General features: G+C 37.3%; 1 protein-coding gene and 1 long non-coding RNA gene across 44 annotated transcripts in view; both read left to right on the top strand.

Moving 5' to 3' along the window:
* LOC139125550 (rho guanine nucleotide exchange factor 11-like) overlaps window positions 1-23,466 on the top strand; it is a 244,373-nt gene that overhangs the window by 133,536 nt on the left and 87,371 nt on the right. For 30 of the 43 annotated variants that reach the window (XM_070691626.1, XM_070691622.1, XM_070691638.1 and 27 more), the window contains 4 exons: window positions 7,016-7,348; window positions 9,950-10,006; window positions 20,245-20,460; window positions 21,065-21,220. In XM_070691626.1, coding sequence (XP_070547727.1) covers window positions 7,016-7,348; window positions 9,950-10,006; window positions 20,245-20,460; window positions 21,065-21,220 — 762 coding nt within the window. Of the gene's footprint in view, window positions 1-7,015; window positions 7,349-7,927; window positions 7,970-9,949; window positions 10,007-20,244; window positions 20,461-21,064; window positions 21,221-23,466 lie in introns of all 43 variants that reach the window. The other 13 variants (XM_070691616.1, XM_070691632.1, XM_070691630.1 and 10 more) reach the window with 1 other exon arrangement.
* LOC139125557 (uncharacterized) lies at window positions 13,341-17,572 on the top strand. The gene is made up of 3 exons (XR_011550272.1): window positions 13,341-13,480; window positions 14,730-14,937; window positions 15,894-17,572. It is a non-coding gene; the product is annotated as an uncharacterized lncRNA (long non-coding RNA).

The raw sequence follows: 23,466 nt of genomic DNA, 5'->3' as shown, positions 1-23,466 counted from the left end.
GTTCTTTATACAGATAAGGGATATCAACCAAGTGAACACTCTAGTTACTTAGATAAACATGTTTATAATACTGGTATCAGTATTTCTCTCTTTTGTGATGTATTGATTTTGCTCATGGACCGAGTCTTTTGAAGTTAGGTGTAGGGTTAAGGGTTGGATGCTGTCTCGGGGGGGGGGGGTTGTACATCCATATGTCTGTCCCCAGCCATTACTCAGACATCAATTTCATTCACACATGGTAAAAGGACAACAATTTACAAAAAAGCCCTTCAATTTATTTTGTTATCTTATATGGCTGCCAGGCAGTAATTTTGTCTCCAGGTTTTTACAATTTGAGCCATTACAACAGGGATGCATGAACAGATCTTGTTCGAAGTTGGGTTAATGACCCAGATGGTGTTTTATGTCATACATATGCATGTTACCTTTTGACACAATATGATCTAGTTGTACAACAGCACAGTGACCAGTTATTGTGATTTTCTTCCTTGTATTGAACCATTACTCAGACATGCATGAACACCTTGCATTAAAACTTTGCAGATGTAGAATATACTGTGATATATGTGTTCTTCAACTTGTGTTATGATACAATCCAGCAAGGTGGGTGGCTGGTAGTCCATTCCTATATGTTCTTATACCTACAACAATTTAACATACAGGATGGGGATCGCCTTCTTTCAAAGCTGTTGATCAGGCAAAGAGTATGTACCCCCACGATGACATGTTATCATTGACTTTTCTATGAATTTCTTTTCTTTCAATGTGCCTTTCTGACCCTCTGTACCCTAAAAATCTATGTGTGTCCCGTTATCTAAACACTGTCATGTTTATGTACATACCTTATGTAACATGTGCTTATGATATTATGTTAAAATGATTGAATAATATGCATTTTGAATTTGTGGTACAATGTTTATGATAATGTTTTCATGGGAATGCTAATAAATGTCTTTATCATCCCAAATACTACATCATACTGTGCATACATGGTTTGTTCCACTGTCATTGGCCTTGGCTTCGTTTTGTACCTTCTGTGCTTTACATGCCCTCTTTGTTATGCTATTCTTCTTCCATCATGTTATACTTTCGTCATTATATTGTGCCCATGTCATCATGTTGTGCCTATGATGTCATCATGTTTATGTTTACATTGTTTTGTGCTTCCAATGTTGCTCTTCTGTGTAACTGCAGGTTTTTGCATTGACGGGTATTCCTCTTACGCCACCATCTTCTCCACTATACTATACTCAGGTAACTCTTTCTGCCAAATCAATGTATCTTTGAGTTTGTGCATTCAGTTTTGCTGGTTTCTTTCCTCTTATGCTTTTCCCATTGAATTTTTTGTACTCTCTCCAATCTTTCCCAGGTTTGCTCCCTCTTCCTGTCCACAAATTATTTAACCCCTCTCACCATCATGGTTGGTTTAACCTTGTTTGCTTAATATCATTGTGGTTAGTCTGCTGAAAGGTTGGAAAGAAGGGGAGTAGTTGGCAAGGAGGAAAGTTTGGGAGGGTAGTGAAGAGAAATTTTAAATCTTTAACATACCTTTACTGTTAATAACTGATTTTTATCCTTCTAATAGGTGGAGTAGAATGCTGTGGTAAAAGCATTGTTAGGGGCCTAAGCCTATTGGCTGGGCCCCCATTTGTTTCATTTGGGTTTTTAGCTACAATAGACTATAGTCTATAGAAGCTATTGGGATGGGTATCTGTCCGCCGTCCGTCGGCAGTCTATATGTATGTATGTACGTATGTATGTCCGTTTGTGAGGTTTCTGTCCACTCAAATATCTTGAGAACCGCAGTACTTACTGATTTGATATTTGTTGTGTAGATGAAAAATATGATTTTGAGAAATTTTTTTTTTAATTTTTTGATATTGTTGAAAATATGCAAATTAGCGCGAAAAAGGCGTTTTTGGTAAAAAATCTTCTTCTTCGTAACCGCTGCTCAGACAGCTTTGTTATTTGGTATACAGGTCCCTAGGGATAACCCAACGCAGATTGTTCAAATTGTGATGAAATATGCAAATCTGTATTTTTAAGGAATTTTTTAATTATTTTTGGTCAAAACTTTATTTCATCATAACCGCTCGTCTGACAGCTTTGATATTTGGTATACAGGTTCCTACAGATTAAACTAAATATGATATATTGAATATATGACGAAATCTGCAATTTTATATTTTTGGTGCAATTTTTGCCATTTTTGGTCAAAAAATGTGTTTCTCAAAAACTACTTGTCTGATGCTTTGATATTTCCTATGCTTTATCTTAATGTAATATATTGAAATTATGATGAAATCATCAATTTTGTATTTTTGCAGCTAATTTTGCTATTTTTGGTCAGGCCATCCTGAAATGAGCTATCAAAGATATCCACCTTCTTCATCAATACATGTGTCACAAAAAGTTATTCTCTACATAACACAGCAGAGCTCTCTCAACTGTTGGGTTGCTTGTTTTTTCAAAACCGCTGGTCAGACAGCTTTAATATTTGGTTAACAGGTCCCTAGGATGACCTTAATGAGATAATTTCACACAGTCAGGAAATACTTAATTTTGTATCGATGTCTGTAGTAGCTTCAGGGACTTTGGCCCTATGTTTATTCTTTCTTCTTTTAAAGAGTAAATTCCAGAGCAACCATACCATTTGAACTGAAATTGTACATTTATACACGTTCGTGAAAGGCATATGGATTGGTCAAGTACTTTGGCTGCTATATTGGATTTTTTTGTAAAATCCAATTTAATCTATAGAAATCTTAAACTCCAGAACCAAAACACCATTTGAACTGAACTTTTACATGTCATCACTAGTGTGAGTACTATTAAAATCTAAATTTACTATAACCCAAACGGGATTCGAACCCCCACACACTCACGGCAACATCGCCTAGCTGATAGGCCTCACACAAAACCAGTTTGTGAATGGCATTTCGATCGGTCATGTGGTTTGGCAGCCATATTGGATTTTGTGAAAAATCTATGATAACCTTTGTATAATGTTTAAAATCCTTCTGTTCCAAATTCAATATACGGTACTCTTTTAGCAAAATTTTTTACTCATATCATCATTAGTGTCAGTACTTTCAAATTTTGTGAAAGGCATTAGGATCGGTCTCGTGGTTTGGCAGCAATCATGGTTTTTGAGAAAATCATATGATAACCATTGAAAAATGTTCAAAATACTTCTCCAAATTTAATTCACCATTTGAACTGAAATTTTACGCATACCACTACTAGTGTGTGAACATATATAGATGTGAAAAGCACATTTGGATCAGTCATGTTGTGTGGTGGCCATGTTGGTTTGTTTGCTCATTCCATTACTTTGGAACTTGGAATGCATGATTCTCGGGTTGTTTCTGTCACATTTGTTCAAATTGTGGTGAAATTTTCTTCTTTATGTTTTTGGGGCAAGTTTTCCATTTTTGGTCAAAAGATCACTTTCTCCCAAAGATGTTGTTGGATTGCTTTGAAACTTGATACTCTTGATCCTGGGGTTGAATTCTGTCGGATTTGTTAAAACTGTTGTAAAATTTTTATATTTGTATTTTTTGGGCACTTTTTCACATTTTGGTCTAAAGCTCATTTCTCTGAATTAACTATTCTGATTGCTTTGAAACTTGGTATGCATGAACCTAAGGCAACCTGATATCACCGTCTTCAAATTGTGGTGAAATTTTCATATTCATATTTTGGGGGCAATTCTTTGCAATTTTGGTCAATAAATTATTATCTCTGAATTAACTATTCTGATTGCTTTAAGTATGCATGTACCAAGAGGCAACCTTGCTTGAATTTCTTGAAATTGTGGTTACATTTTCATATTTGTATATTTGAGACAATTTCCCATTTTTGGTCAGAAAACCATTTTTTCTGAAATTGTTTGTCTGATATTGCTTTGAAACTTGGTATGCATGTTCCCAGGGGTAAACTTGGTTAAGTATATTCACTCTGGCCTGCCACATCAAACCAAATGTGAGCCAAGTGTCATTGTCTCAATGTTTTCAAGTTAATAACAAAATTTGCAAATGCAAGCTTGTAAGACTAAAAGTTATCAACTCCGATCAAAAACACTATTTTTCTTGACCTTCAGTCTTAAAGCTGTGAAATTCAATGTTTAGCTTCTGTAGGACTGCATTGTCAGGTTATTTCCCAGTTATTTTAAACTAGCATACCATTTGCATATTATAATTCTGAGAATAGTTTTCTTGTGCAGTTTTCTCTTATATTATTCCTGAATGGTAGTCACAGTTGGTTTGTAAGTTCCAAGGGATAACCTTAAAAACCCTTATTCAAATGATAATAGACTTTGCATGTGTAAATTTGTCGGCTTCTCTTGTCAGTTCTTGGTAGGTTTCTTCTTTATGACAGTGTCAAGACAATGACAGTATCTTAGTACATGTTCTTGTATGTCCATGTACAAAGCAATGGAATTAATTGACATTGCATGACCATACAGTAATCCTATAGCGGAACTATTGCTGATTTGCGGTAGATTTAATGGGTGACAAGTCTGCTGCAAGAACTTTAATTCTGTTACACATGAAGTAGATATATTAGTTAACAATGTTGGCTGTTGTGTCTCTTTTTCAACTCATCAAGTATTTTCAAGTTGTAGTTTTTGTAGTTTAAAATGTTTTCATGTGCAATTGGTTACAGATCAGTGTTTGCTGTATGTTTATTACCCACCAAGTATTGTTAAATTAACATGCCAAGTATAAATCATGTGGTTTGTGGTAGATGAATTGTATTTCATCGATCAAACGATGTGAAAAGAATGTCAATTGTACCGTTCAGATTTACATTGTAAACTTCTGCTCAAACTTTCCTCAAGAAATCTTTCAACCTTTAAGCTGCAAGCAGTTTAATGGAGCCCAAGTACTTGCAAACACTAGCAAAAAGTACCAGAATGATAATCAATAACGCTATAATGCTGTTGAATGCTTCAGCCCATGAAAGTATAGCATTTGTGGATACTGTTTTTTAGGCATATTTTTGAAATAGACGTCAAAGGTCGTCTGGCTCTCTTGAAGATTTTGACAAAAAACTTTGTTCCCAAATTTATCCATGTATACCAAAAATCAGACCCCTATCTCTATTGATTAGCCTAGAATGAGCAATGTACATATTTAATGAGGTACAGGATATGGTGCCTTTAGGTGCTTCATCCCACCAAGTATGGAGCAGTAGCATTTGGGTTACTGATTAATAGGCGTATATGTTACATTGAGGTCAAAGGTCATGTGGATCTCATGACATTTTGGCAAAAAAGTTTGTTCCCATATTTATCCGTCTTTACCAAAAAGCAGACCTCTAGCTCTATTGGCTAACTGAGAATTAGATATGTGAATAATTTATGCGGGTAATGAGGTACAGGATGTGACGCCGTAAGGTCCTCTGTATTAGGGAATATGAAAGGTGTAGAACCTGTGGTTACTGATGTATAGGTATAAATGCATATTTGGGGTCAAAGGTCACACAACAATTTGTAAAAACCTTTCCTCCCATAGTTATCCCTGTGTACCAAAAATTAGACCTCTAGCCAGAATTTGATATTTGTATAATTAATGATTTACAGCACATGGCACCATAAGGTCCCCAGTCATATGGAGTATGAAGGGCTTAGCACTTTTGGTTACTGACTCATAGGCATATATGCATATTTGAGGTCAAAGGTCATCAAGGTGATGACATTTTGTCAAAAAAACTTCCCTCCCATATTCATCTGTGTCTACCAAAGCTAAGACCTCTAGCTCTATTGGCTAGCCAAAAATAAGCTACCAGTATGCACATAATTAACGAAGAAGTTGCAGAAGAAGAAGAGGAAGAAGAATAAGAAAGCTGAACCCCAGTAAAACCCAATAGGGGCCCAAGCCTTAAAAATTGGGGTCACTGTGCAAATTTTGGTACTAGAGAAACAAATTACCCAAGATTTTCCGATGTTTGAAATCCAAATGGCCGCCATCCCTATGTTAACTCGATGGAGACAAATAAAATTTTTGATTTTCAAAAAACTAAGACAGTGAAAAGTTTTCTTACATCAAGAGCTTTAAAATGAACACCCACAAATGATAGATCAGAAAAGAATTGTTACAAGTTTGAGAGTCTGAATATCTGTCAATGAGGCGCATTCTACCATAACTACGAAGAAGTCAATGGTATAAAGTCACCAGCAAATGGTCAATTCAGCCAAGGCTGGTGTACAGTATACTAGAAATAGCAGATAGCCAGTGCTGTTGGATAGCTTTTCAATGATCAGTTAAGTCACTACTATTGAACAATAACTCAATGATCAGTTAAACCAAAGGTATTGGAAAGCTAGTTAATGGTCCGTTCAACCAATGCTATTGGATAACTTGTTTAGCCACTATGGTGGAATGCTAGCCAATAGTCTGTCAAGCCAGTGCTATTGGATAGCTATAAGTCAATGGTCAATTTAGGCAATGCTTGTGGTTTTTTAGTCACTAGTAAGCTAAACATATGGCTATTAAAATTTAAAGAGTTGAAATTAATTTCATCTCAGACTTTTGCTGGGAGATATTTCAGTTTGCCAACTGCAGTTTTTCTCTTTTCTTTGATACTTTAGGCCGCCTTAAGGTGTGTCTTTGAAATTTAGTCCCCTCGAATGGAACTAACATGTGACTTACTGAAGTTACTGTTTTAATTCAAATGCATAGACTCTACAAATAGATAGCCATAATTTGGAAAATACATATGCTTTTTCTATTTCTAAACAAGTGCTCAAATTTAGGTACATGGTATTAAACAGGTACATGGTATTGGAAAAATACAGTGTTGCATGAAGATAACTCACCAATTACTAATTTCTTCTGCACCTTTGCCATGTCTGAATGTCAACCCATACTTTGATTTTATTCACAAGTTATCTTTCTCAGTATTGGCATTATTGAAATTAGGAATGGAAAAAGGAGAGTCATCAAAATATTGAATTACACAGTGGTAATATTTTAAATCTCTTTTTTTTTCCGTTTGCCATTTTCCCTAGAATGTAACTTCATCAGTATCTGACTATTCGGAAGATTTTGAGGAAAATCTTGAAGAGGATCCACCTCCTCCATTGCCGTCAGAACCACCACCACCACAACCAATAGTTGGTCATTCACCAGTAGAAATAGATTATTCAGAGGACCACTATTCAAGTCCAATGACGACGCCAGAGAGTTCATTTACAGAGGGAAGTGGAGGCACATATCAGGGATATGAGAGTAGTCCAGAAATGCTACGCAATACTGCAATGACTGTACTGGAAGAAGATGATCATATTGCACCAACAGGTGTACCCACATCAGCTCCAGAAAGTACAGCATCAGTATCAGAGGTGAGATTCTGTTGACATACTTCAACTGTCAGATCTTCTTGTATTTTGTTGAAGTAACTAACAATTCTCATGGCTCTGTTGATATAGATAACAATATGGCTGGTGTCGATTAAGGTAGCATGCGTCTTAAAAGTGAAAGACTGAACTTTTGCTCAAACTTTTCCATACTCTTTCAAATGTGAAATGTGCAAATTTTGGTACTAGAAAAACAACTTATTCAAGATTTACTGATATTTGAAATTTAATATGGCTGCCATCCCTTTGTTAACTCTACGGAGAAAAATATATTTAATTTTCGAAGAACTAAGACAGTGAAAGTTTTTCTTTCACCAAGAGCTTTTCAAATGAGACCCCACAAGTGCTAGATTAGAAAAGAACTGTAATAATTTGAGAGTTCGAATATCTGTCCCATGAGGCGTATTCTATCTTAAATAGACTAATGTGATATAAAGATTTCTGAAATTACTCCTGAATAGTTTATTGTCTTAACCATGTTTCCTTTCCCAATTTTAACACCAATTTTCTCCTTTGTAATCTTTTCCTTGAATTTACCATGCTCTGACCTTGATTGACTAACAGAACAAACAGAAAGTGTTGAACCTTCTTAAACGCAGGAGAAAGGTGGGCACTACCATTTTTGCATGGGTGTGGGGGTTATTTGGTGTATATATCAGGTTTCTACTCAGTAAATTCTACTTTTGCAGACAATGGTAATGGGTGGTACATGCCGGTACATGGGCAAACCATACTGGGGTAGTTGCCCAGCAGTAAAACAACAATAGACATTAGTAAATGTCCTTGTGATGTGTTTCATTTCCAAACACAGATTATGCCAAAGACAACTGTAATTGAAACCATGGTAGAGCAATTTAATTCACGTGAATGTGAATCTGATGCTAACTTTAGTGCGATTCGTAATTCTCTGATTCTTATATTCTCAAATAAGGCTTGCCCTAGTGGCAGTTGTGTATAAAAATTTGAATGTCTATAAGCCTACAAAGATAGGTATAAAATGTCATATATGAGTCAGAGATGTGCATACCTTGTGATTCATCACATGTCATCAGGGTTAGTGGATTCCTTTCTGATCAGTATAATGTCCAGTGTGTTACTTTGTTCACTTTTATTCACAAATATGGCACAATAGCAATATGTCATATTTTATTCGTGAAGTCTACATTTGCAGTAAAAAGAATAGTGAGTTAATAGCTTAATGCCATCCCTTGCTAATGTATGCATGGCATGTGTACCTGTAATGGCAAACAGGAAATGTCCACATTGATCATCTTTGCAAGACTCTTATCATGGCATGACACAGTGTTATTGACTTTTTGGGCTTCAAAGGATTGTATTACATGTGTCATAGATATGGATACAGGAATTTATCTGTGTGTTTCTCTACGTTTTATAACCCAGAAATATAATGAAGTATGTTTTGATTTGTGACCCTACACAGTCTTTAATTAAAAATCAGTAAACAGATCTTGAAATCAGAAACAATGGAATCTAAAATACTGACATGATTGTTTTATTGAATCTGGTGCAATTTTTTTGAAACAATTTTATCAATTTTATTAATGACCCGGGCATCGACCTCTCCCTCTGGTCCAGACATCCACCTCTCCCCCTTACTCTGGAATCCGTCTCTCTGTCTGACCCAGGGATCAACCTCTTCCTCTGATCCAGGCATACACCTCTCTCTCTGAATCCAGGCATCCTCTTCTTTGTCTGATCCAGGCATCCACCTTTCCCTCTGATCCATGCTTCAACCTCTCTCTCTGACGAAGACATCCACGTCTCCCTCTGACCTTTGCATCCACCCTACCCTCTGACCTTTGCATCCACCCTACCCTCTGACCTTTGCATCCACCCTACCCTCTGACCTTTGCATCCACCCTACCCTCTGACCTTTGCATCCACCCTACCCTCTGACCTTTGCATCCACCCTACCCTCTGACCTTTGCATCCACCTTACCCTTTGACCTTTGCATCCACCCTACCCTCTGACCTTTGCATCCACCTTACCCTTTGACCTTTGCATCCACCCTACCCTCTGACCTTTGCATGCACCCTACCCTTTGACCTTTGCATCTACCCTACCCTCTGACCTTTGCATCCACCCTACCCTCTGACCTTTGCATCCACCCTACCCTCTGACCTTTGCATCCACCCTACCCTTTGACCTTTGCATCCACCCTACCCTCTGAACCAGGCATCCACCCTACCCTCTGACCTTTGCATCCACCCTACCCTCTGACCTTTGCATCCACCCTACCCTTTGACCCTTGCGTCCACCCTATCCTCTGAACCAGGCATCCACCCTACCCTCTGACCTTTGCATCCACCCTATCCTCTGAACCAGGCATTGACCTCTCTCCCTGACCCAGACATCCACCTCTCTGCTGACCCAGGCATTCCTCTCTCTCTCTGATCCATGCCTCAACCTGTCGCTTTGACCATGGACAAAGGCATCTCTCTCTCTCTCTCTCTCTCTCTCTCTCTCTGAAAGTTCACTGATAAACACTAAATTTCAGAATATCTGTATTTTGTTGTCACGGAAACAAATCAACATTTGAAAATGCTTTCTGTTTTTCTTTGCAGAGTGATACTGAAGCATGGAACAAAAATATAGAACTCAAATATCGACCTGCTCCTTGGGTAAGTTTTCAGTCAATATTTTACCCCATAATGGAACAGGCCAATTAATATATGAAACTTGCCAAAAACTTCATTCCAGAACTGATTCACTGAATGGTATACTTTATCCAACAAGCCATCATGTTACATTTCTGAACATCGTAGGACTGACTTGTTCAGTGAGTACAACTGAATTGGCTTATTGGTAGTGGTCATCATATGGTTAGCTTCATGCTTACATCACATTTTATTTCATTATGATACAGCATATGTAAACATCATATCTTTTAAGCTAGTATTATGTCTTTTAGTTTGTCAGACAAAATAGCAATGACTTTGTGGAGCCTTCATTCATTTCATTGTATGATTGACAAAATATTATCTTCAGTAGGCCTAGATTGTTAACATGAACTAAATACATAGATTTCACATAGATGACCTTAAAAGGGAAGTTACAGAACTGCGCGCACACAATAGGTGTTCCTGATGACGCAGCCGTTTGCATACACTGGGCGGAAGTTTTTGAATTCTCATAGCATGGCTTTGACGTTATGAGAAATTTGAATAATCATGATGGGCACTTTCGTGACTTATGCAAGAGGGGTCAAATGGTTGTGAATCATGATGGGCACTTTCGTGACTTATGCAAGAGGGGTCAAATGGTTGTGAATCATGATGGGCACTTTCGTGACTTATGCAAGAGGGGTCAAATGGTTGTGCAGGGAGCACGCTTGGTAACATATGCATTCAACAACAAAAAACTGAACATTTTTTCAGTTTATTTTCAACTCAGGTTCAGTCGCTATGTATTCACAGACATCATATGCAAGATCCAACAACAATGAATGCCTGAAACATGGCAAAATTCTGGGACCAAACACGTCATGTCCGATCAGTAGTGTGGCATTTTTACATTTGTATAGATTTACGATAATACGGCTTTTATAGGGGAAGTTGGTATTTAACTTTGACAGACTATGTTAATATCACACCTGATTGAAATATCTTTAAGAAGAAGTTTATTAGTCACCACTTGGAGACCTCTGGAAGGGGACTTATACATACCTGAGCTGATTTCATTCAAAATTGGCATGAGTATAGAATCCTGTGGCATGCAAATTTATGACAATTGGTTTTGCAGTCCAATCCAATCCAATCCAGTTGATTGATGATCACTTTATTACAGCTATTACTCAGGCACACCAAAACCAATATGATTCAAACTGAAGAAATTCCTCTCTCATGAATGTATGCATTTTTTTCTAACAATATAGAATGGATGTGGCATTTTTTTTGTGCCCTTTTGACCAAAGGTCCAACAGACTGATGTGATTGCATTGCATATGGTGTGTGACATAGCGGTGTCTTAAAAACCATTTAGTAACTTTTTCGTAGTTTGATGAGGTGGTCACTTGGGTAAATATCTCCAGATAATTTTTTTCATTTTTGATAAAATCAGTTAAAGGAACTTTTTTGATGATTGAGTCAAACTAAATATTTTTTACTTTTTCTCAAAACCACTTCATTTGATCACTTTGACATTTTATATCCTTGACTTCAAGTACTCATAAGAAGATGTAATTATAAGAATATCTGATAGATGTATTTTTAGAGTCTTTTAATCATTTTCACTGCATTTTGAACCAAAAAAGTGCATTTTAAGCCCATTTTCCCACCCCTAATTTGCTAAACCAAACATGGAAAGACAACTCAAAGCTTCTTCATTTCCTGATCTTTGAAATTCATAGTGGTTTGGCTGGGCTTTCAATCATAGGAAACACACTGTACCTGTCTAAAAGAAGTGTAACATGTCAAGTTTATTGGTTCAAAAGTTCTTGGTGTGTAAGGTTGTATGGCATGACAAGTCTATGGTGCCTTAAGGCATAATATGATTCAATCAAAAAAGAAAAATATCTTGTGTAGATATTCACCCGATTTACAGTCCAACGGACTTAAAGGGGACATAAGCTGTAACTTGTGGCAAGTTTTTCAGTATTCTGCTTCTGTATATCAACTTCCATATCTGACCCAAATCCGTTTGTCATGCTGAAAGTTCGAGTATTCTTTTTGTCAACACAGCTTGTATGTGTGTAGTGACCATTGTTAGCTCATATTTGTTTATTGTTTACAAATGAATTCTAGTCTGGACTTGAATACAATTTTCAACAATAACAATGGAGATTACACTCATATAGGTTGTGTTGATATGCTAAATACTTGGCATTAAATTACAGTTTAGGGATTCAATGCAGAAAGTGTAAGGAAACCACAAAACAAAAGTTCTGAAAAAATAGCCAAAAGATACAGCTTATGGAGTTTTAAATTGAAGTTACTGAATGGTTTACCAGATTCACTTTCACTGTATTTGCACTGTAACATGCAGTGTTCACAGCCTTTCGGATTTTAGACCCTGATAAGCAAATTTGCTTCTTGACCTTCCAACAATGTTGCAACAATTTTGTAATGGGCACAAAGAGTTAAGATCTCTAAACAAATATTTTTCAAAAATCATCAAAATTAGTACTTATGGCAAGAAATATGATTTATATCGCATGTGTACTTTGGTTAAAAGAAGAAATGATTAAGTGCTTACTTCTTGCTCGCTTCCAGAAAACTCCCACCATATACGTTGCACAAATTTTTCTTTGATGTTTTCAGGAACTAAAGAAAATCACCTGTTCTTTAAAGTTGACTTACTCAGAGTTTAACCTATACCATTAAGGAGGCGCTGCACCAAACACAGTGTATTTTGCTAAAAATCACTTAGTCGCAAATATGCGTTCAATTTTAAGTAATTTGTTAACCCATGATTAAAATATTGGTTGGTTTCACCTTTTAGCTTGTCAAGCAGTTGTAAATTGCGTGATACAGAAGTGTTAATTTATGCAAATGAATGCAAATCACCCCATTTCCTAGCTTGATTTTCCTCCCAATTTCAAAATTTCCAAAGAATTTAACTTCACTCTGACTGGGTCAAATTTTTTGAAATTTTCACATTATGTTCTCTAAGTGCAACATAACAAAAGAACTATTTTGTTTGCAAATAAAATTATTACATTTTAAATAAGAGGCATTTTAATTTCGCTAATCATGACTTTAATCACTTTTTTGAGTGTAAGTCTTTCAACCCTTGCCATTTTAGAATGAGGAGAGATAATGCAAAATTAAAGGCCCGTGAGCTGTAACTTTTAACATTTTATTTACCCTAAAATAACCCCCAAACGTCTCGAATGTTGATTGAATTCTTGCAATTAAGCGATATACCCTTCAACTAACATACTAGGACAGTCACAAACGACACAGAACGCAAGGAAATTCACGCGATATCGCCTCATTTTAAATGTACCGCCATTTCGCAAAAGCAGTCACGTGACCAAGAACACAGCAAATGCAACGTCACACGGAGGACGAGAGCGGGATCTTACTGTGTGATACTGCGCGATGTGGGAGCGTGACCCCATTCGCAACTCGACAACAATGGAGTCTACACATGAGGTAATGTAAGCTTATGTCTATTTTGTAAACAAACTCACGTGTTTTCTGCCCCCTAAAACCTTGTATTTAATGCTGATTTTTCTCCAGTTCGATGTTTCATTTGAACAAAGAGGGTGTTACAACAGTTGTAGGCATAAACGATGCGATTGAAATGACAAGGAACTAGAGCTTGTTTGTGAATTTGGCCCGGCCAGGCGGCCGCTGGTCGCAGTCCGGTAAAGCGTACGGGTAGCTGCCCATAGCGTACGCTAGAGTCTCGTTGTGGTTCGTTGTTTCGCATGGATTTCCAGAACTAGTAATTCGTTTTGAATCTGGATTTACCCAGAATGGTTTTCAGTTAGCGATACGCCATTCGGGTTTTGTAATTACGAACGTATTCGCTTATATTTGGCTTGAGTGAGCCATGCGGTTGAACCATGAGCGGCATTGACCAAATGCAGTCGATCTTATTTCTGAACACTGTCAATTTCCGAGCCATTTTGCAAACGGATCACTTACTTTACACAGATTCGGAATTATTGTGTGAATAACCTTGAGTTTAACAATGCCTTTCGTGTGTTTTTAGTCAGCTCTAATCGAACTGTTGAGACATACGGCCCCGATCCTACTTCTATGTTTGAGAGGACGAGTGTAGCAAGCTTCGTGATGATTACGGTATGGTAGCATTACAACCATGGAGGTAGAAAGAAAGGTACAATAAGGCTGTGTGATGTGTACTACAGCTGTAAACTTATGCCAACTCGTTTTAGAAATTTTCTTTTCAAAGCGATGAACTTTGAGCATGGAGAAAACGGCGTTGTTCGCACTTGTGACTATAACGTTGCTATGGTGATGCCAAAACAAGGACAAACAGCTGTTTTATCGTGATTTGTATTTTCGCCATAGCTTTTGATTGAAGTACAATTTGCTGGGAAATTTGAAGGGTAAACACATTTTCAGTGTATTTCTTGAGGGTCTATGATACAACATAAATGACAAAGGTGGTCCTTTTATGCAGTGGCTTTGAAACTGTCAAATATATATGTTATTATGCCTCAAAAGCATATCTCCTTCCAAATTCCACCAAGAGTTAACCCACAGTTTGCCATGTTATGGTCAAGAATTAAAGTAAAGTGTCGACTATACTTACTTTGCTTTGTTTAGAAGAGAAGATTGTAACAAAGAAAAACTCAACACTGACCAGTGACCGGCAGAGTGCAGTATATCTACATTTGAATCTCCTTTTTTTTCTGATTCTTTCGTTTTGCAGACATAACCGACCGATTCTACTGATAGTTCTGTAATAACTGAATCCCAAGCAAGAAGAGGGAGACAGGGGTAGAGGGAGAGGCACAGGGAGAGGGTGAGGACAGGGACGCAGAGGTTGGGGCAGAGGAAGAGGGGCTAGATGGGGCAGGCTTGTGACAAGAGCAGATGAGGCATTGCGAGATGTGCAGCAATGGAAAAATACTCTTCATGTAAGTAACATTTTTGCTTTGTATACACACCGTGATAATGGGCATACAGATTGACATCAGCATATAGCCATCACAATAATATCATCTTATTTTCAGGAGATGCTGCAGAAAATGACACCAGAACAGAAGCATGATCTTCTGTTGCAGGTGGTTGAGAGGGACATAAGTTTAATATTTGACTTTGCAGTCCTATCTGAACAGGCTGGAGGATCCCATCCTGGACCTTCACAAACCAGTCAAGATTGATGAGTCTGTCAAAACTGTTGGCAGATGCCAACCCTTGCTGAGAGAAAATGTTGTGGGGAGGTGCCTGGGCTCTGTATCTCCAGATTGCTAGTCAGTATGCTTATGAACTGAATGCAAACAAGCAGACATTTGCCATGAAATTTTTCTAAGTAAATCATCATACAAGTTATTAGGGTACTCCTACTTTAACCATATTGTCCCTACCCATGATCATTTATGGACTGAATTGTCAATTTAATGCAATAAATCCAATCAACTGCAAGTCATCCTTTGCTTTTAGATCAGATCTGGTAAAAAGCCTTGATGCATATGTAATAATTGTTCTAAATGTGATGAATACCAACTGACTGAGATGGAAAGCCATGTGTGCTGGGCAAATTATTTATGTAATGACTTTTGGATACGTAATGCTCTTGAGTGTTGAGAATGCACTGGCATGGTCACAGAGGAATTCTAAAATGTAAGACGAGACTGTTACATGTGTACATAAAAATCCTCATTTTGATATTTCAAAGGAAGAACACCTCTCAGAAGATCAGCATAGCTACTGTAACAGTGTTACTGTTCTTCCAAAAATATTTTTGAGACAAGCAAACTAGTACCAAACTCAGAACTTTGGGAAAGGAAGTAGAGATCAATGAGAATTTATCCAATAATGGCAAATATAAACAAAAGCAATACATATTGAAACAACTATCATATTTTTTCAGGATTTCAGAGTTATCTGCCTTGATGAAGGAGTCCTTGCAGTTGCTAGAGCCTATCGGATGGATATGATGGCCACCAATGACTTTGATGACTACCACAAGTGCAACAGGCATGCTGCATACCAGCAATTTATTTTGTGGCAGCATGGGAAACCTGTCGCAGGAAACTAGAGTGATACCAGGTTGCTGTGTTTGGGAAATAACAGATAAATATCCTGATCAGTTTGGTCAATATACAGGGTTCATTCCAACACGTTTTGCATGAAGGGAATTGCAGGCATCATTTTACAAGTGATATAGCCACTAACTGATGACGTCAAAACTGACATACACGATACACAGTGCCATAACTTTCAGGGCGTCTGTGTCTTGTGTACAGTGATTTGATGTAATCAGTTTGTGGCTATACCACGTGTAAAATGGTGCTGAATTGCATAATTGTGACAAAATGATAACAAGATATATAGCTCATTTAACCCAAACACAGCAGCTTGGTTACCTCCCATTTGGCACAGTACTTGATATTTCCTATACATGTTAATCATGGTACACACTCAGAGACTCTTCAGCGAAATCTACAAAGTCTCCCCGTGTACACAAATTCACAGACTGGTTTCTTTAATTCTGAAAATGTACTTTTAAGGACACCATTCTTCTAAATTGCCATTTTAATGACTCAGAAAATTATGCTTGATTGAGAGAGGAGATAGTATTTTCATGAAATTTCCACTGATTGTGTCCTCAGCCATACAGAATGTGGTTGAAAGTAGGGAGACTAGTTGCACCTGTTTCATGAAACAAGGGTATTGTTTCCCCATCCACCAGAAAGACAAAAGAAATTTACATGCTGACTTTTCTATCTAAGAGAATGACCTCTTCAGTTTGTCATAAATTGCTCACCAAAAGTATGGCATTTGTCTAGAGGGTTTGCCTTATTGCTTTCAGGCAGAACTGAAAAAGTTACAAAAATTATAATGTCGTGTGTAGAAATCAAACCAAATTGTGGGAATTTATTGTGTGGTGTATGTATATATACCAGGGGGAAGTCTTATGAACTGTACTGTTTTAATTTGTTGACCTCAACATATCATGTTTACCGTGCCATCCATTTAAACTGTTGTGTGTCAAGTAGTTGTGGAGTACAGTTGGCTTTGGCCAAACAACTGTATCACCCTTTCATGGTGATGTGTGTTGGTGTGCCATATTTCTCATTTCATGTACAAATTTGAATATCTGCTTCCATCAAATTCATCAATGGCTATCTTCATGTCTATGGAGCAACTGATGTGAATTTTTCACGTAAAGTTTTATATTTACACTTATTGTTGTACACGTTTATTTGCATACATGTCATGTATTTACAGAGACACTCATCCAATAACCAGGATTTTGCCAGTCCTGGGGACCGACATTCCTCAATGTGACAAGACATTCAGTGCAATCATTGTCCTAATTTTTTTATTTCTTTCCTGCCTGAGTTCCCAGTAAAGTACCCGAATTCACCCTATAAATAGGGGCTTAGACCTGAAAGGGATTTACCCTAATTTTACATGAATTTTTTTCTTATTTTGAATGTTTTGTCTTGCATGCTTACTGTCTCATTTACTGTAAAAAAAGGTGAAAGCTTTTTTTTAAGATTGAAAACAGTGATGATGTGTTGAATAAAAGGTAACGTTTTAAAATGTATACAATTGTGATGCTTTTTAAGAAAGTTTACATCTCTACTAAAAGGGAAAATGGTAAATGTATCCATATAGAGTACTTTCTGTACATCACAACTTGGGCAGCTACAGCATACTGACGACACCATTCAATTTACAACATTGCACGGTAGTTTGCAAAACCTGAAACTGAAAGGAATAAATGTTAGCAGACTTGAATGATGAAAATTGAAGAAAAATGCTGAACAATCTAAACATCCGGCATTATCAGTTTTTTGCTTGTCACCATGACAGAATGGCTGAAGTAAGTCTACAATCATGAGGTTTGAGTGTCCATGGATAAACAGAAAATGGTTACTTTACAAATATGTTTATATTATATTTTGGATCAAGACAGATACACTTGTAAAGCAAATGGAATTTTTTACTTCGCTTGAAAGGATCGATAGTTACACCTTAATTGAATCATGTTGAATACAAATCTTAAATCGTCACTTCCTACTACCATAGACCCTCTTTTTTAGTGTCTGTGTGTGCTACTACCAACAAGTATTTTCTGACTCATTAAGCAAAGATGTATCCATAGTTCAGACAATTTATACAGAAAGGTTACACAACAGGATACAATTATTTATTTCCCATGACCAGATGAAACTGATGATGTGCACGAAATTTCTTGCTGTACTGGCTCAACACAGGTGCAGCCAATGAACAATGCACTTTTAAAGGGGTCTTCACTATGACAAGATATATTGTGCATGACAAGTAATGTGAACTGACTAATTTTAAGTCATGAGGGTAATTAATTAGCTGTTCATAATTTGCCCTGTCACTGAAAATTTTTCGACTTGCTATCCCGCACTCAAACTTCATTTTTACCCTCTCCCCACTTATTTTTGCCTTGTTTCCCCTCCCCACTGTCAATTTTTGAAGCTCCCCTGTATTTCCCCTGACCTGCAAAAAATTCCCCCCTAAATTTTGTCATTCCATTTCCCCTGCAGACATGGAGCTACCCTACCCTGTGATGAAAAACCTGTTGATTTTCCCCAGCCCTGTGAAAAAATTTCCCCTGAAAACATAATGGCTCAACTCACTGTCAACTTCCCGTTTTAAATGTAGCTCCCCCTCTCCTCGTTTTTCGCAAAGCCCTGTCCCCGGGACAACCAACCGATATCTGCCCTGCCCGACAAAAAACTAAAATTTGCTCCCCTGCCAGCTAAAAATATGTCCCCTGCCCAAGCAAAATTAATAGTTCCCCTGCCCTCAAATATTGCTGTAGCTCCGTTGGCTGCACCAGGATCGACAGTCACCACATGTTACGAGAGGCGATGTTTGCCAACTCGTCCTTGCGCAGCTTGCGCTTAGAACTGGCGGAATGAAAAACAGTAGCAATAGCAGTCGCTTGATCCGGGGAGGACAGTGACTGTTTACTTCGATTCTTCTTGTAACTGCGACAAGATGTGTGAAACCACAGTCTCTCTATCCGGACTGTGGTGAAACGATTCAGTACGTAACTGCGTTGCAAGCTTACCGTACGGGAGTATGAGATTTTGTTGTGATTTCTATTCAAGCTATAGTATTTCCTAACATTTGGAGAGTCAAAAGTTGATCTTTCAAAGGCTAAAACGTGACCTTCTTTGAATATTAATACATGTATAGTGAATTTATCAAGGCATCGTTGCACAACACATGGTGCGTCAAGTACTCGCACGCACTATTTGACACGGCGGTATATATATTGTGTTGTACAGTCACTCGCTGTCCGGTCCTATACTTACCAATCAATTAACTCCTCCGCCAAATCGGGATTTGCAAGCCCTGTTTTTTTCCACTAACTGAAGCCATCTCCCGATCTGGTTTTCGATGTCTAGTTTGCTACGGCGTTTAGACGCATTACAACGCTGTTGTCTCCATTCCTTCTCAGAATCCGATATGACCGGGCGTACGTTTCCCACGGTGAGACTCCATTTTCTTGTGAGGAATCTAATGCGCATGCACAACACTCAAACTTTATGTGTACTCTTGCGAACTCAAGGCATGGGCGCCGCCATAATCGGGTGCGGCACCGTTTTATTATTTGACTCGTTCAAAGTTACACGTGCGATTTGAGTAGGTGGCCAATAACTCGTCTTTGCACACCCTTCAGTAAGTTAATCCACATGAACTAATTCTAATTTGAATGTAAAATCATGGAAATAATGCAAAAAGTTACAGCTCATGTGCCTTTAAAGTTTTTTTTTTCCTACATATACTCTTCTTTCAAGTGAAATAAGACATTTCAGAAAATAGCTTCAACTTTTTGACTTAAATTGATTTTTATCGTTAATGCCAAAATTGAGGTTTTTTACCCCAAAAATACACCCACTTCATTCTTTGAGAAAATTACTGCTGCCATACTAAATTTTAGAGTCTCAGCTTTTTGAAAATATTTAGTATTAGGGGTTTCTTTGTCATCTTTGATGAGAAATATTGCTTTGAAAAAAACTGTTGGCAACATGTAGCTCCACCTTAACAGTGCCCTCTAGTGTCCACAGTGTGGCACTTTATTACATGCACTGGCAGAAAGATTTTTCCAGGTCGTGTAGCAGCCCAGTCGTCATTTGCATATTTTGCCAAGGCTTAAAAATATATGTTACCATTTTATTTGCAGACAATGTATTAGGAGATTATGAAATGTTTTTACTGTTGTGTAGTTACAGCAAGGAGCACATCATACAAGGCAGCATTCAAGTCCAGAAACATTTTACCTATCAGAATCAGATCTACCAGGTTGTGGATCTGGAGTTACTGTCAAGAGGAATCTCTCCGATGCTGCTGATAAGAAATTGAAACGACCTCACATCTCAGCCACTGACAGCGATCATAAACTGAGCTCAGAAAATGTGTCTTACCCAGGTGATCCCAACACTGTAAGTGCCAAGAAAATTTTATTCATAATGATGAGAAATTTCAATCTATCAGTTATGTTTCTAGTGTTTTTATTGTATCCTCTATAACGGTATATTTTTGAAAGCTTTGACAAAAATTCTTAAAGAAAGCTTTGTTGTTTTTTGTATGTGTTGGAGTTTTTTTAAACATTCTTATGTGGTACAGCAGGTGAAATATCTTCAGAATTGATACTGTATCATCTTTATGTACATCTATATTTATATGTTTGCTTTCTCAGCATTGTTTGTGATGTTTGATGATAATCCCTGCAGTGTCAGGTATCCCAGAATTATTATCTTCAGTCACATATTTTTGTGATGGGAATTTTTTTACAAAAGGTCAAGTATATAATCCCAGCAATTTTTCTGAATAAAGTTATTGTCATTTCAGTTTGACATATTCAATGATTGTCACAAAATCTTCTGCCACATGACCGCCGTCTGAAATCATTACTTCTGAAATTCTAAGACATTACATTCCTTTAAAGAAAAGTTAAAGAAACAAGTGAGATTTCTCAGAGAACAAATCTATTAAATGATGTTTAGTCAAAGGAGTTGATTATGAAATGAGTATGTTAATTGACAGAGCAACACTGACACGCTTGTAATGGACAGTGATGGTGACCAAGACTCTGAGAGACATGCCTTCATACCTATGGAACAACAAGAAGTGAATTCGTTTGGCAATGAAGAACAGCAAGACACTGACTATGCAAGACAAGAACAATTCACAATTGTTGAGGTCAGTAGAAACTTTGGAACTTTTTGGCTTTTTAGACATAGGTTCTGTTGACGCAAGATCCTACGTATTTTATGCAACACTCTTCTGAAATTCACAAAGATGTTTACATCTGTTATCTATGAGATCAGTGCAGAAGCAAATTAAAACACTTAAACCACGTTGCGAGTGAAATTTTTCATGATATTATAACATTTTAGACATGAACCAACTGCAACTTTCCATGCAACATTGTATCTCATCATCAGAAAGCATCGTGTCAATCAACTCTGTACAGTCAAGGGCCTTGCAAAGGCAGAAAATTCACATGTTGAACGGGTATGCTGTGTGATTATGTTGAGGGTTAATGTTCATTACAGGTGATGATTTAGAGTCTGCAGAGTGGCATTCTAGAATATTTGATAGGAAAATGTTGATCAACATGCTTTACTCAATTTTTCTTGCTCTGTTTTTATATGTGTGAAGGCAAATTTATTCTTTGTTGAAGGCATCTGAGGGAGTCAGCTTGGTGTTTTTACATAGTTGCTTTATGTAGGCGTTGAAAAGTCAAAAGTCAGCTTGGTGTTTTTACATAGCTTTATATAGGCACTGAAAAGTCAGGTTATGAGTGTTATATACTTTATAGGTACAGAAAATTCAGGTGTTTTTACCTATTGCTTATATGCACAGAAAAGTCAGCTTGGTGTTTTTGAATAATAGCTTATAGGCATGTATTTGATCTCTTTTGTTATAGCTGTTTTGTATTTAGTATGGACAGGGGTTGTGTTGGTCAGTCAGTATGTAATGGAAACGCCAAGCAGTGTAATACTATACCGTGTCTATACAGATTAACAAGTCTACCTTCTCCTACACTGCCTTCAAACAATAAAAACACTGTTTCTATTATACACCCTCAGGAGACCTCTGTAAAGTTCACAATTCTCCTCCCCTCAAAATAAAGAAAGACACATGCAAAATTTTATTTAGAGATCAGAATTCCATCTCTATATTGTCTTATATTCTTCAAGCAAGAGACTGCCAAGTTTTGATAAGAATGCTGCATTGAGAGGATTGAAATTTGCATCAGAGACACCCTTATGTTTAAATTTGTAAGTTATCCCTAGCAGGCATAGACTTGCATACCTGTGTGGACTCAGGGCTATGATGTCATAGTGTACTGTTGACTAATTTTAGAAGGTACTGCCATTCTTACATGTCCCAGAAGTCTTTCTAGAAAGACAGTAAGATGAATTAATGTCCATGAAAGTATAAATGACGCATGATTTGTTTGACTGGGGATGGTGTTTCCAATGAATTCAACCTGTCAGTGTAGTTGTGAATGTCAGTATGACCCATGGATAGTACAGGTGAGAATATACACACTTGAGTGTGACCCATGGATAGAACAGGTGCGAATATACACACCCGTAGTGTTACCCATGGATAGAACAGGTGAGAATATACAGACAAGTTGTGTGACCCATGGATAGAACAGGTGAGAATATACAGACAAGTTGTGTGACCCATGGATAGAACAGGTGAGAATATACAGACAAGTTGTGTGACCCATGGGTAAAACAGGTGAGAATATACACACCCGTAGTGTGTGATAGTACAGGTGAGAATGTCAACACACGTACAAGCCATTTGTAGATGTCAGTAAACTGAGAGTTTACACTTGGCATAAGTTTAGAATCTCTGTTTACATGTATGTACCATGGTACAAATAGATCCTCCAACTATCAAGTAGTTTCAGAATCTCAGAAATGAAGTCTTTATCATGTCTCCCCTGGCAATAGTATTTTCAGGAAGTTACTGAATGACAAGGTATGCTATTTGAATGACATACAAATATTCTGTAAAAGTCACACAATAGCTGGCAGCAGATGATTTTCAGTGTCAAGTCTTGAATTGGACTTGAATTTCCAGTTTGGCTTTGTTCACTCGATACTGTCAGTCAACTTAGATTTTTTCTGCAATGTACTATTGTATGCTGGTCCTACAGAAGACACTGTGTTGTTCAATTGTAGTACCTTGTGTAGTGTGTTGTTCAATTGTAGTACCTTGTGTAGTGTTGATATTAGCAACAATGCTAATAGGTTATTGTACTTGACTGAATCAAAAGTTCCAAACTAAGTTACCCTAAAATGCTAGCCTGGAAATCTGCCAATATTTTGTTTTTTGTCATTTTTGAGATTTTAAAATTTACATTTATTTCGTATTCCTCCTACATATATATACTTAAGCAATAAAGCACACCCGGCGATGGT

Source organism: Ptychodera flava (assembly GCF_041260155.1).
Source record: "Ptychodera flava strain L36383 chromosome 3 unlocalized genomic scaffold, AS_Pfla_20210202 Scaffold_25__1_contigs__length_14229661_pilon, whole genome shotgun sequence".
NCBI classification, from domain to species: domain Eukaryota; kingdom Metazoa; phylum Hemichordata; class Enteropneusta; family Ptychoderidae; genus Ptychodera; species Ptychodera flava.
This window is presented reverse-complemented; position numbering and strand designations above follow the sequence as displayed.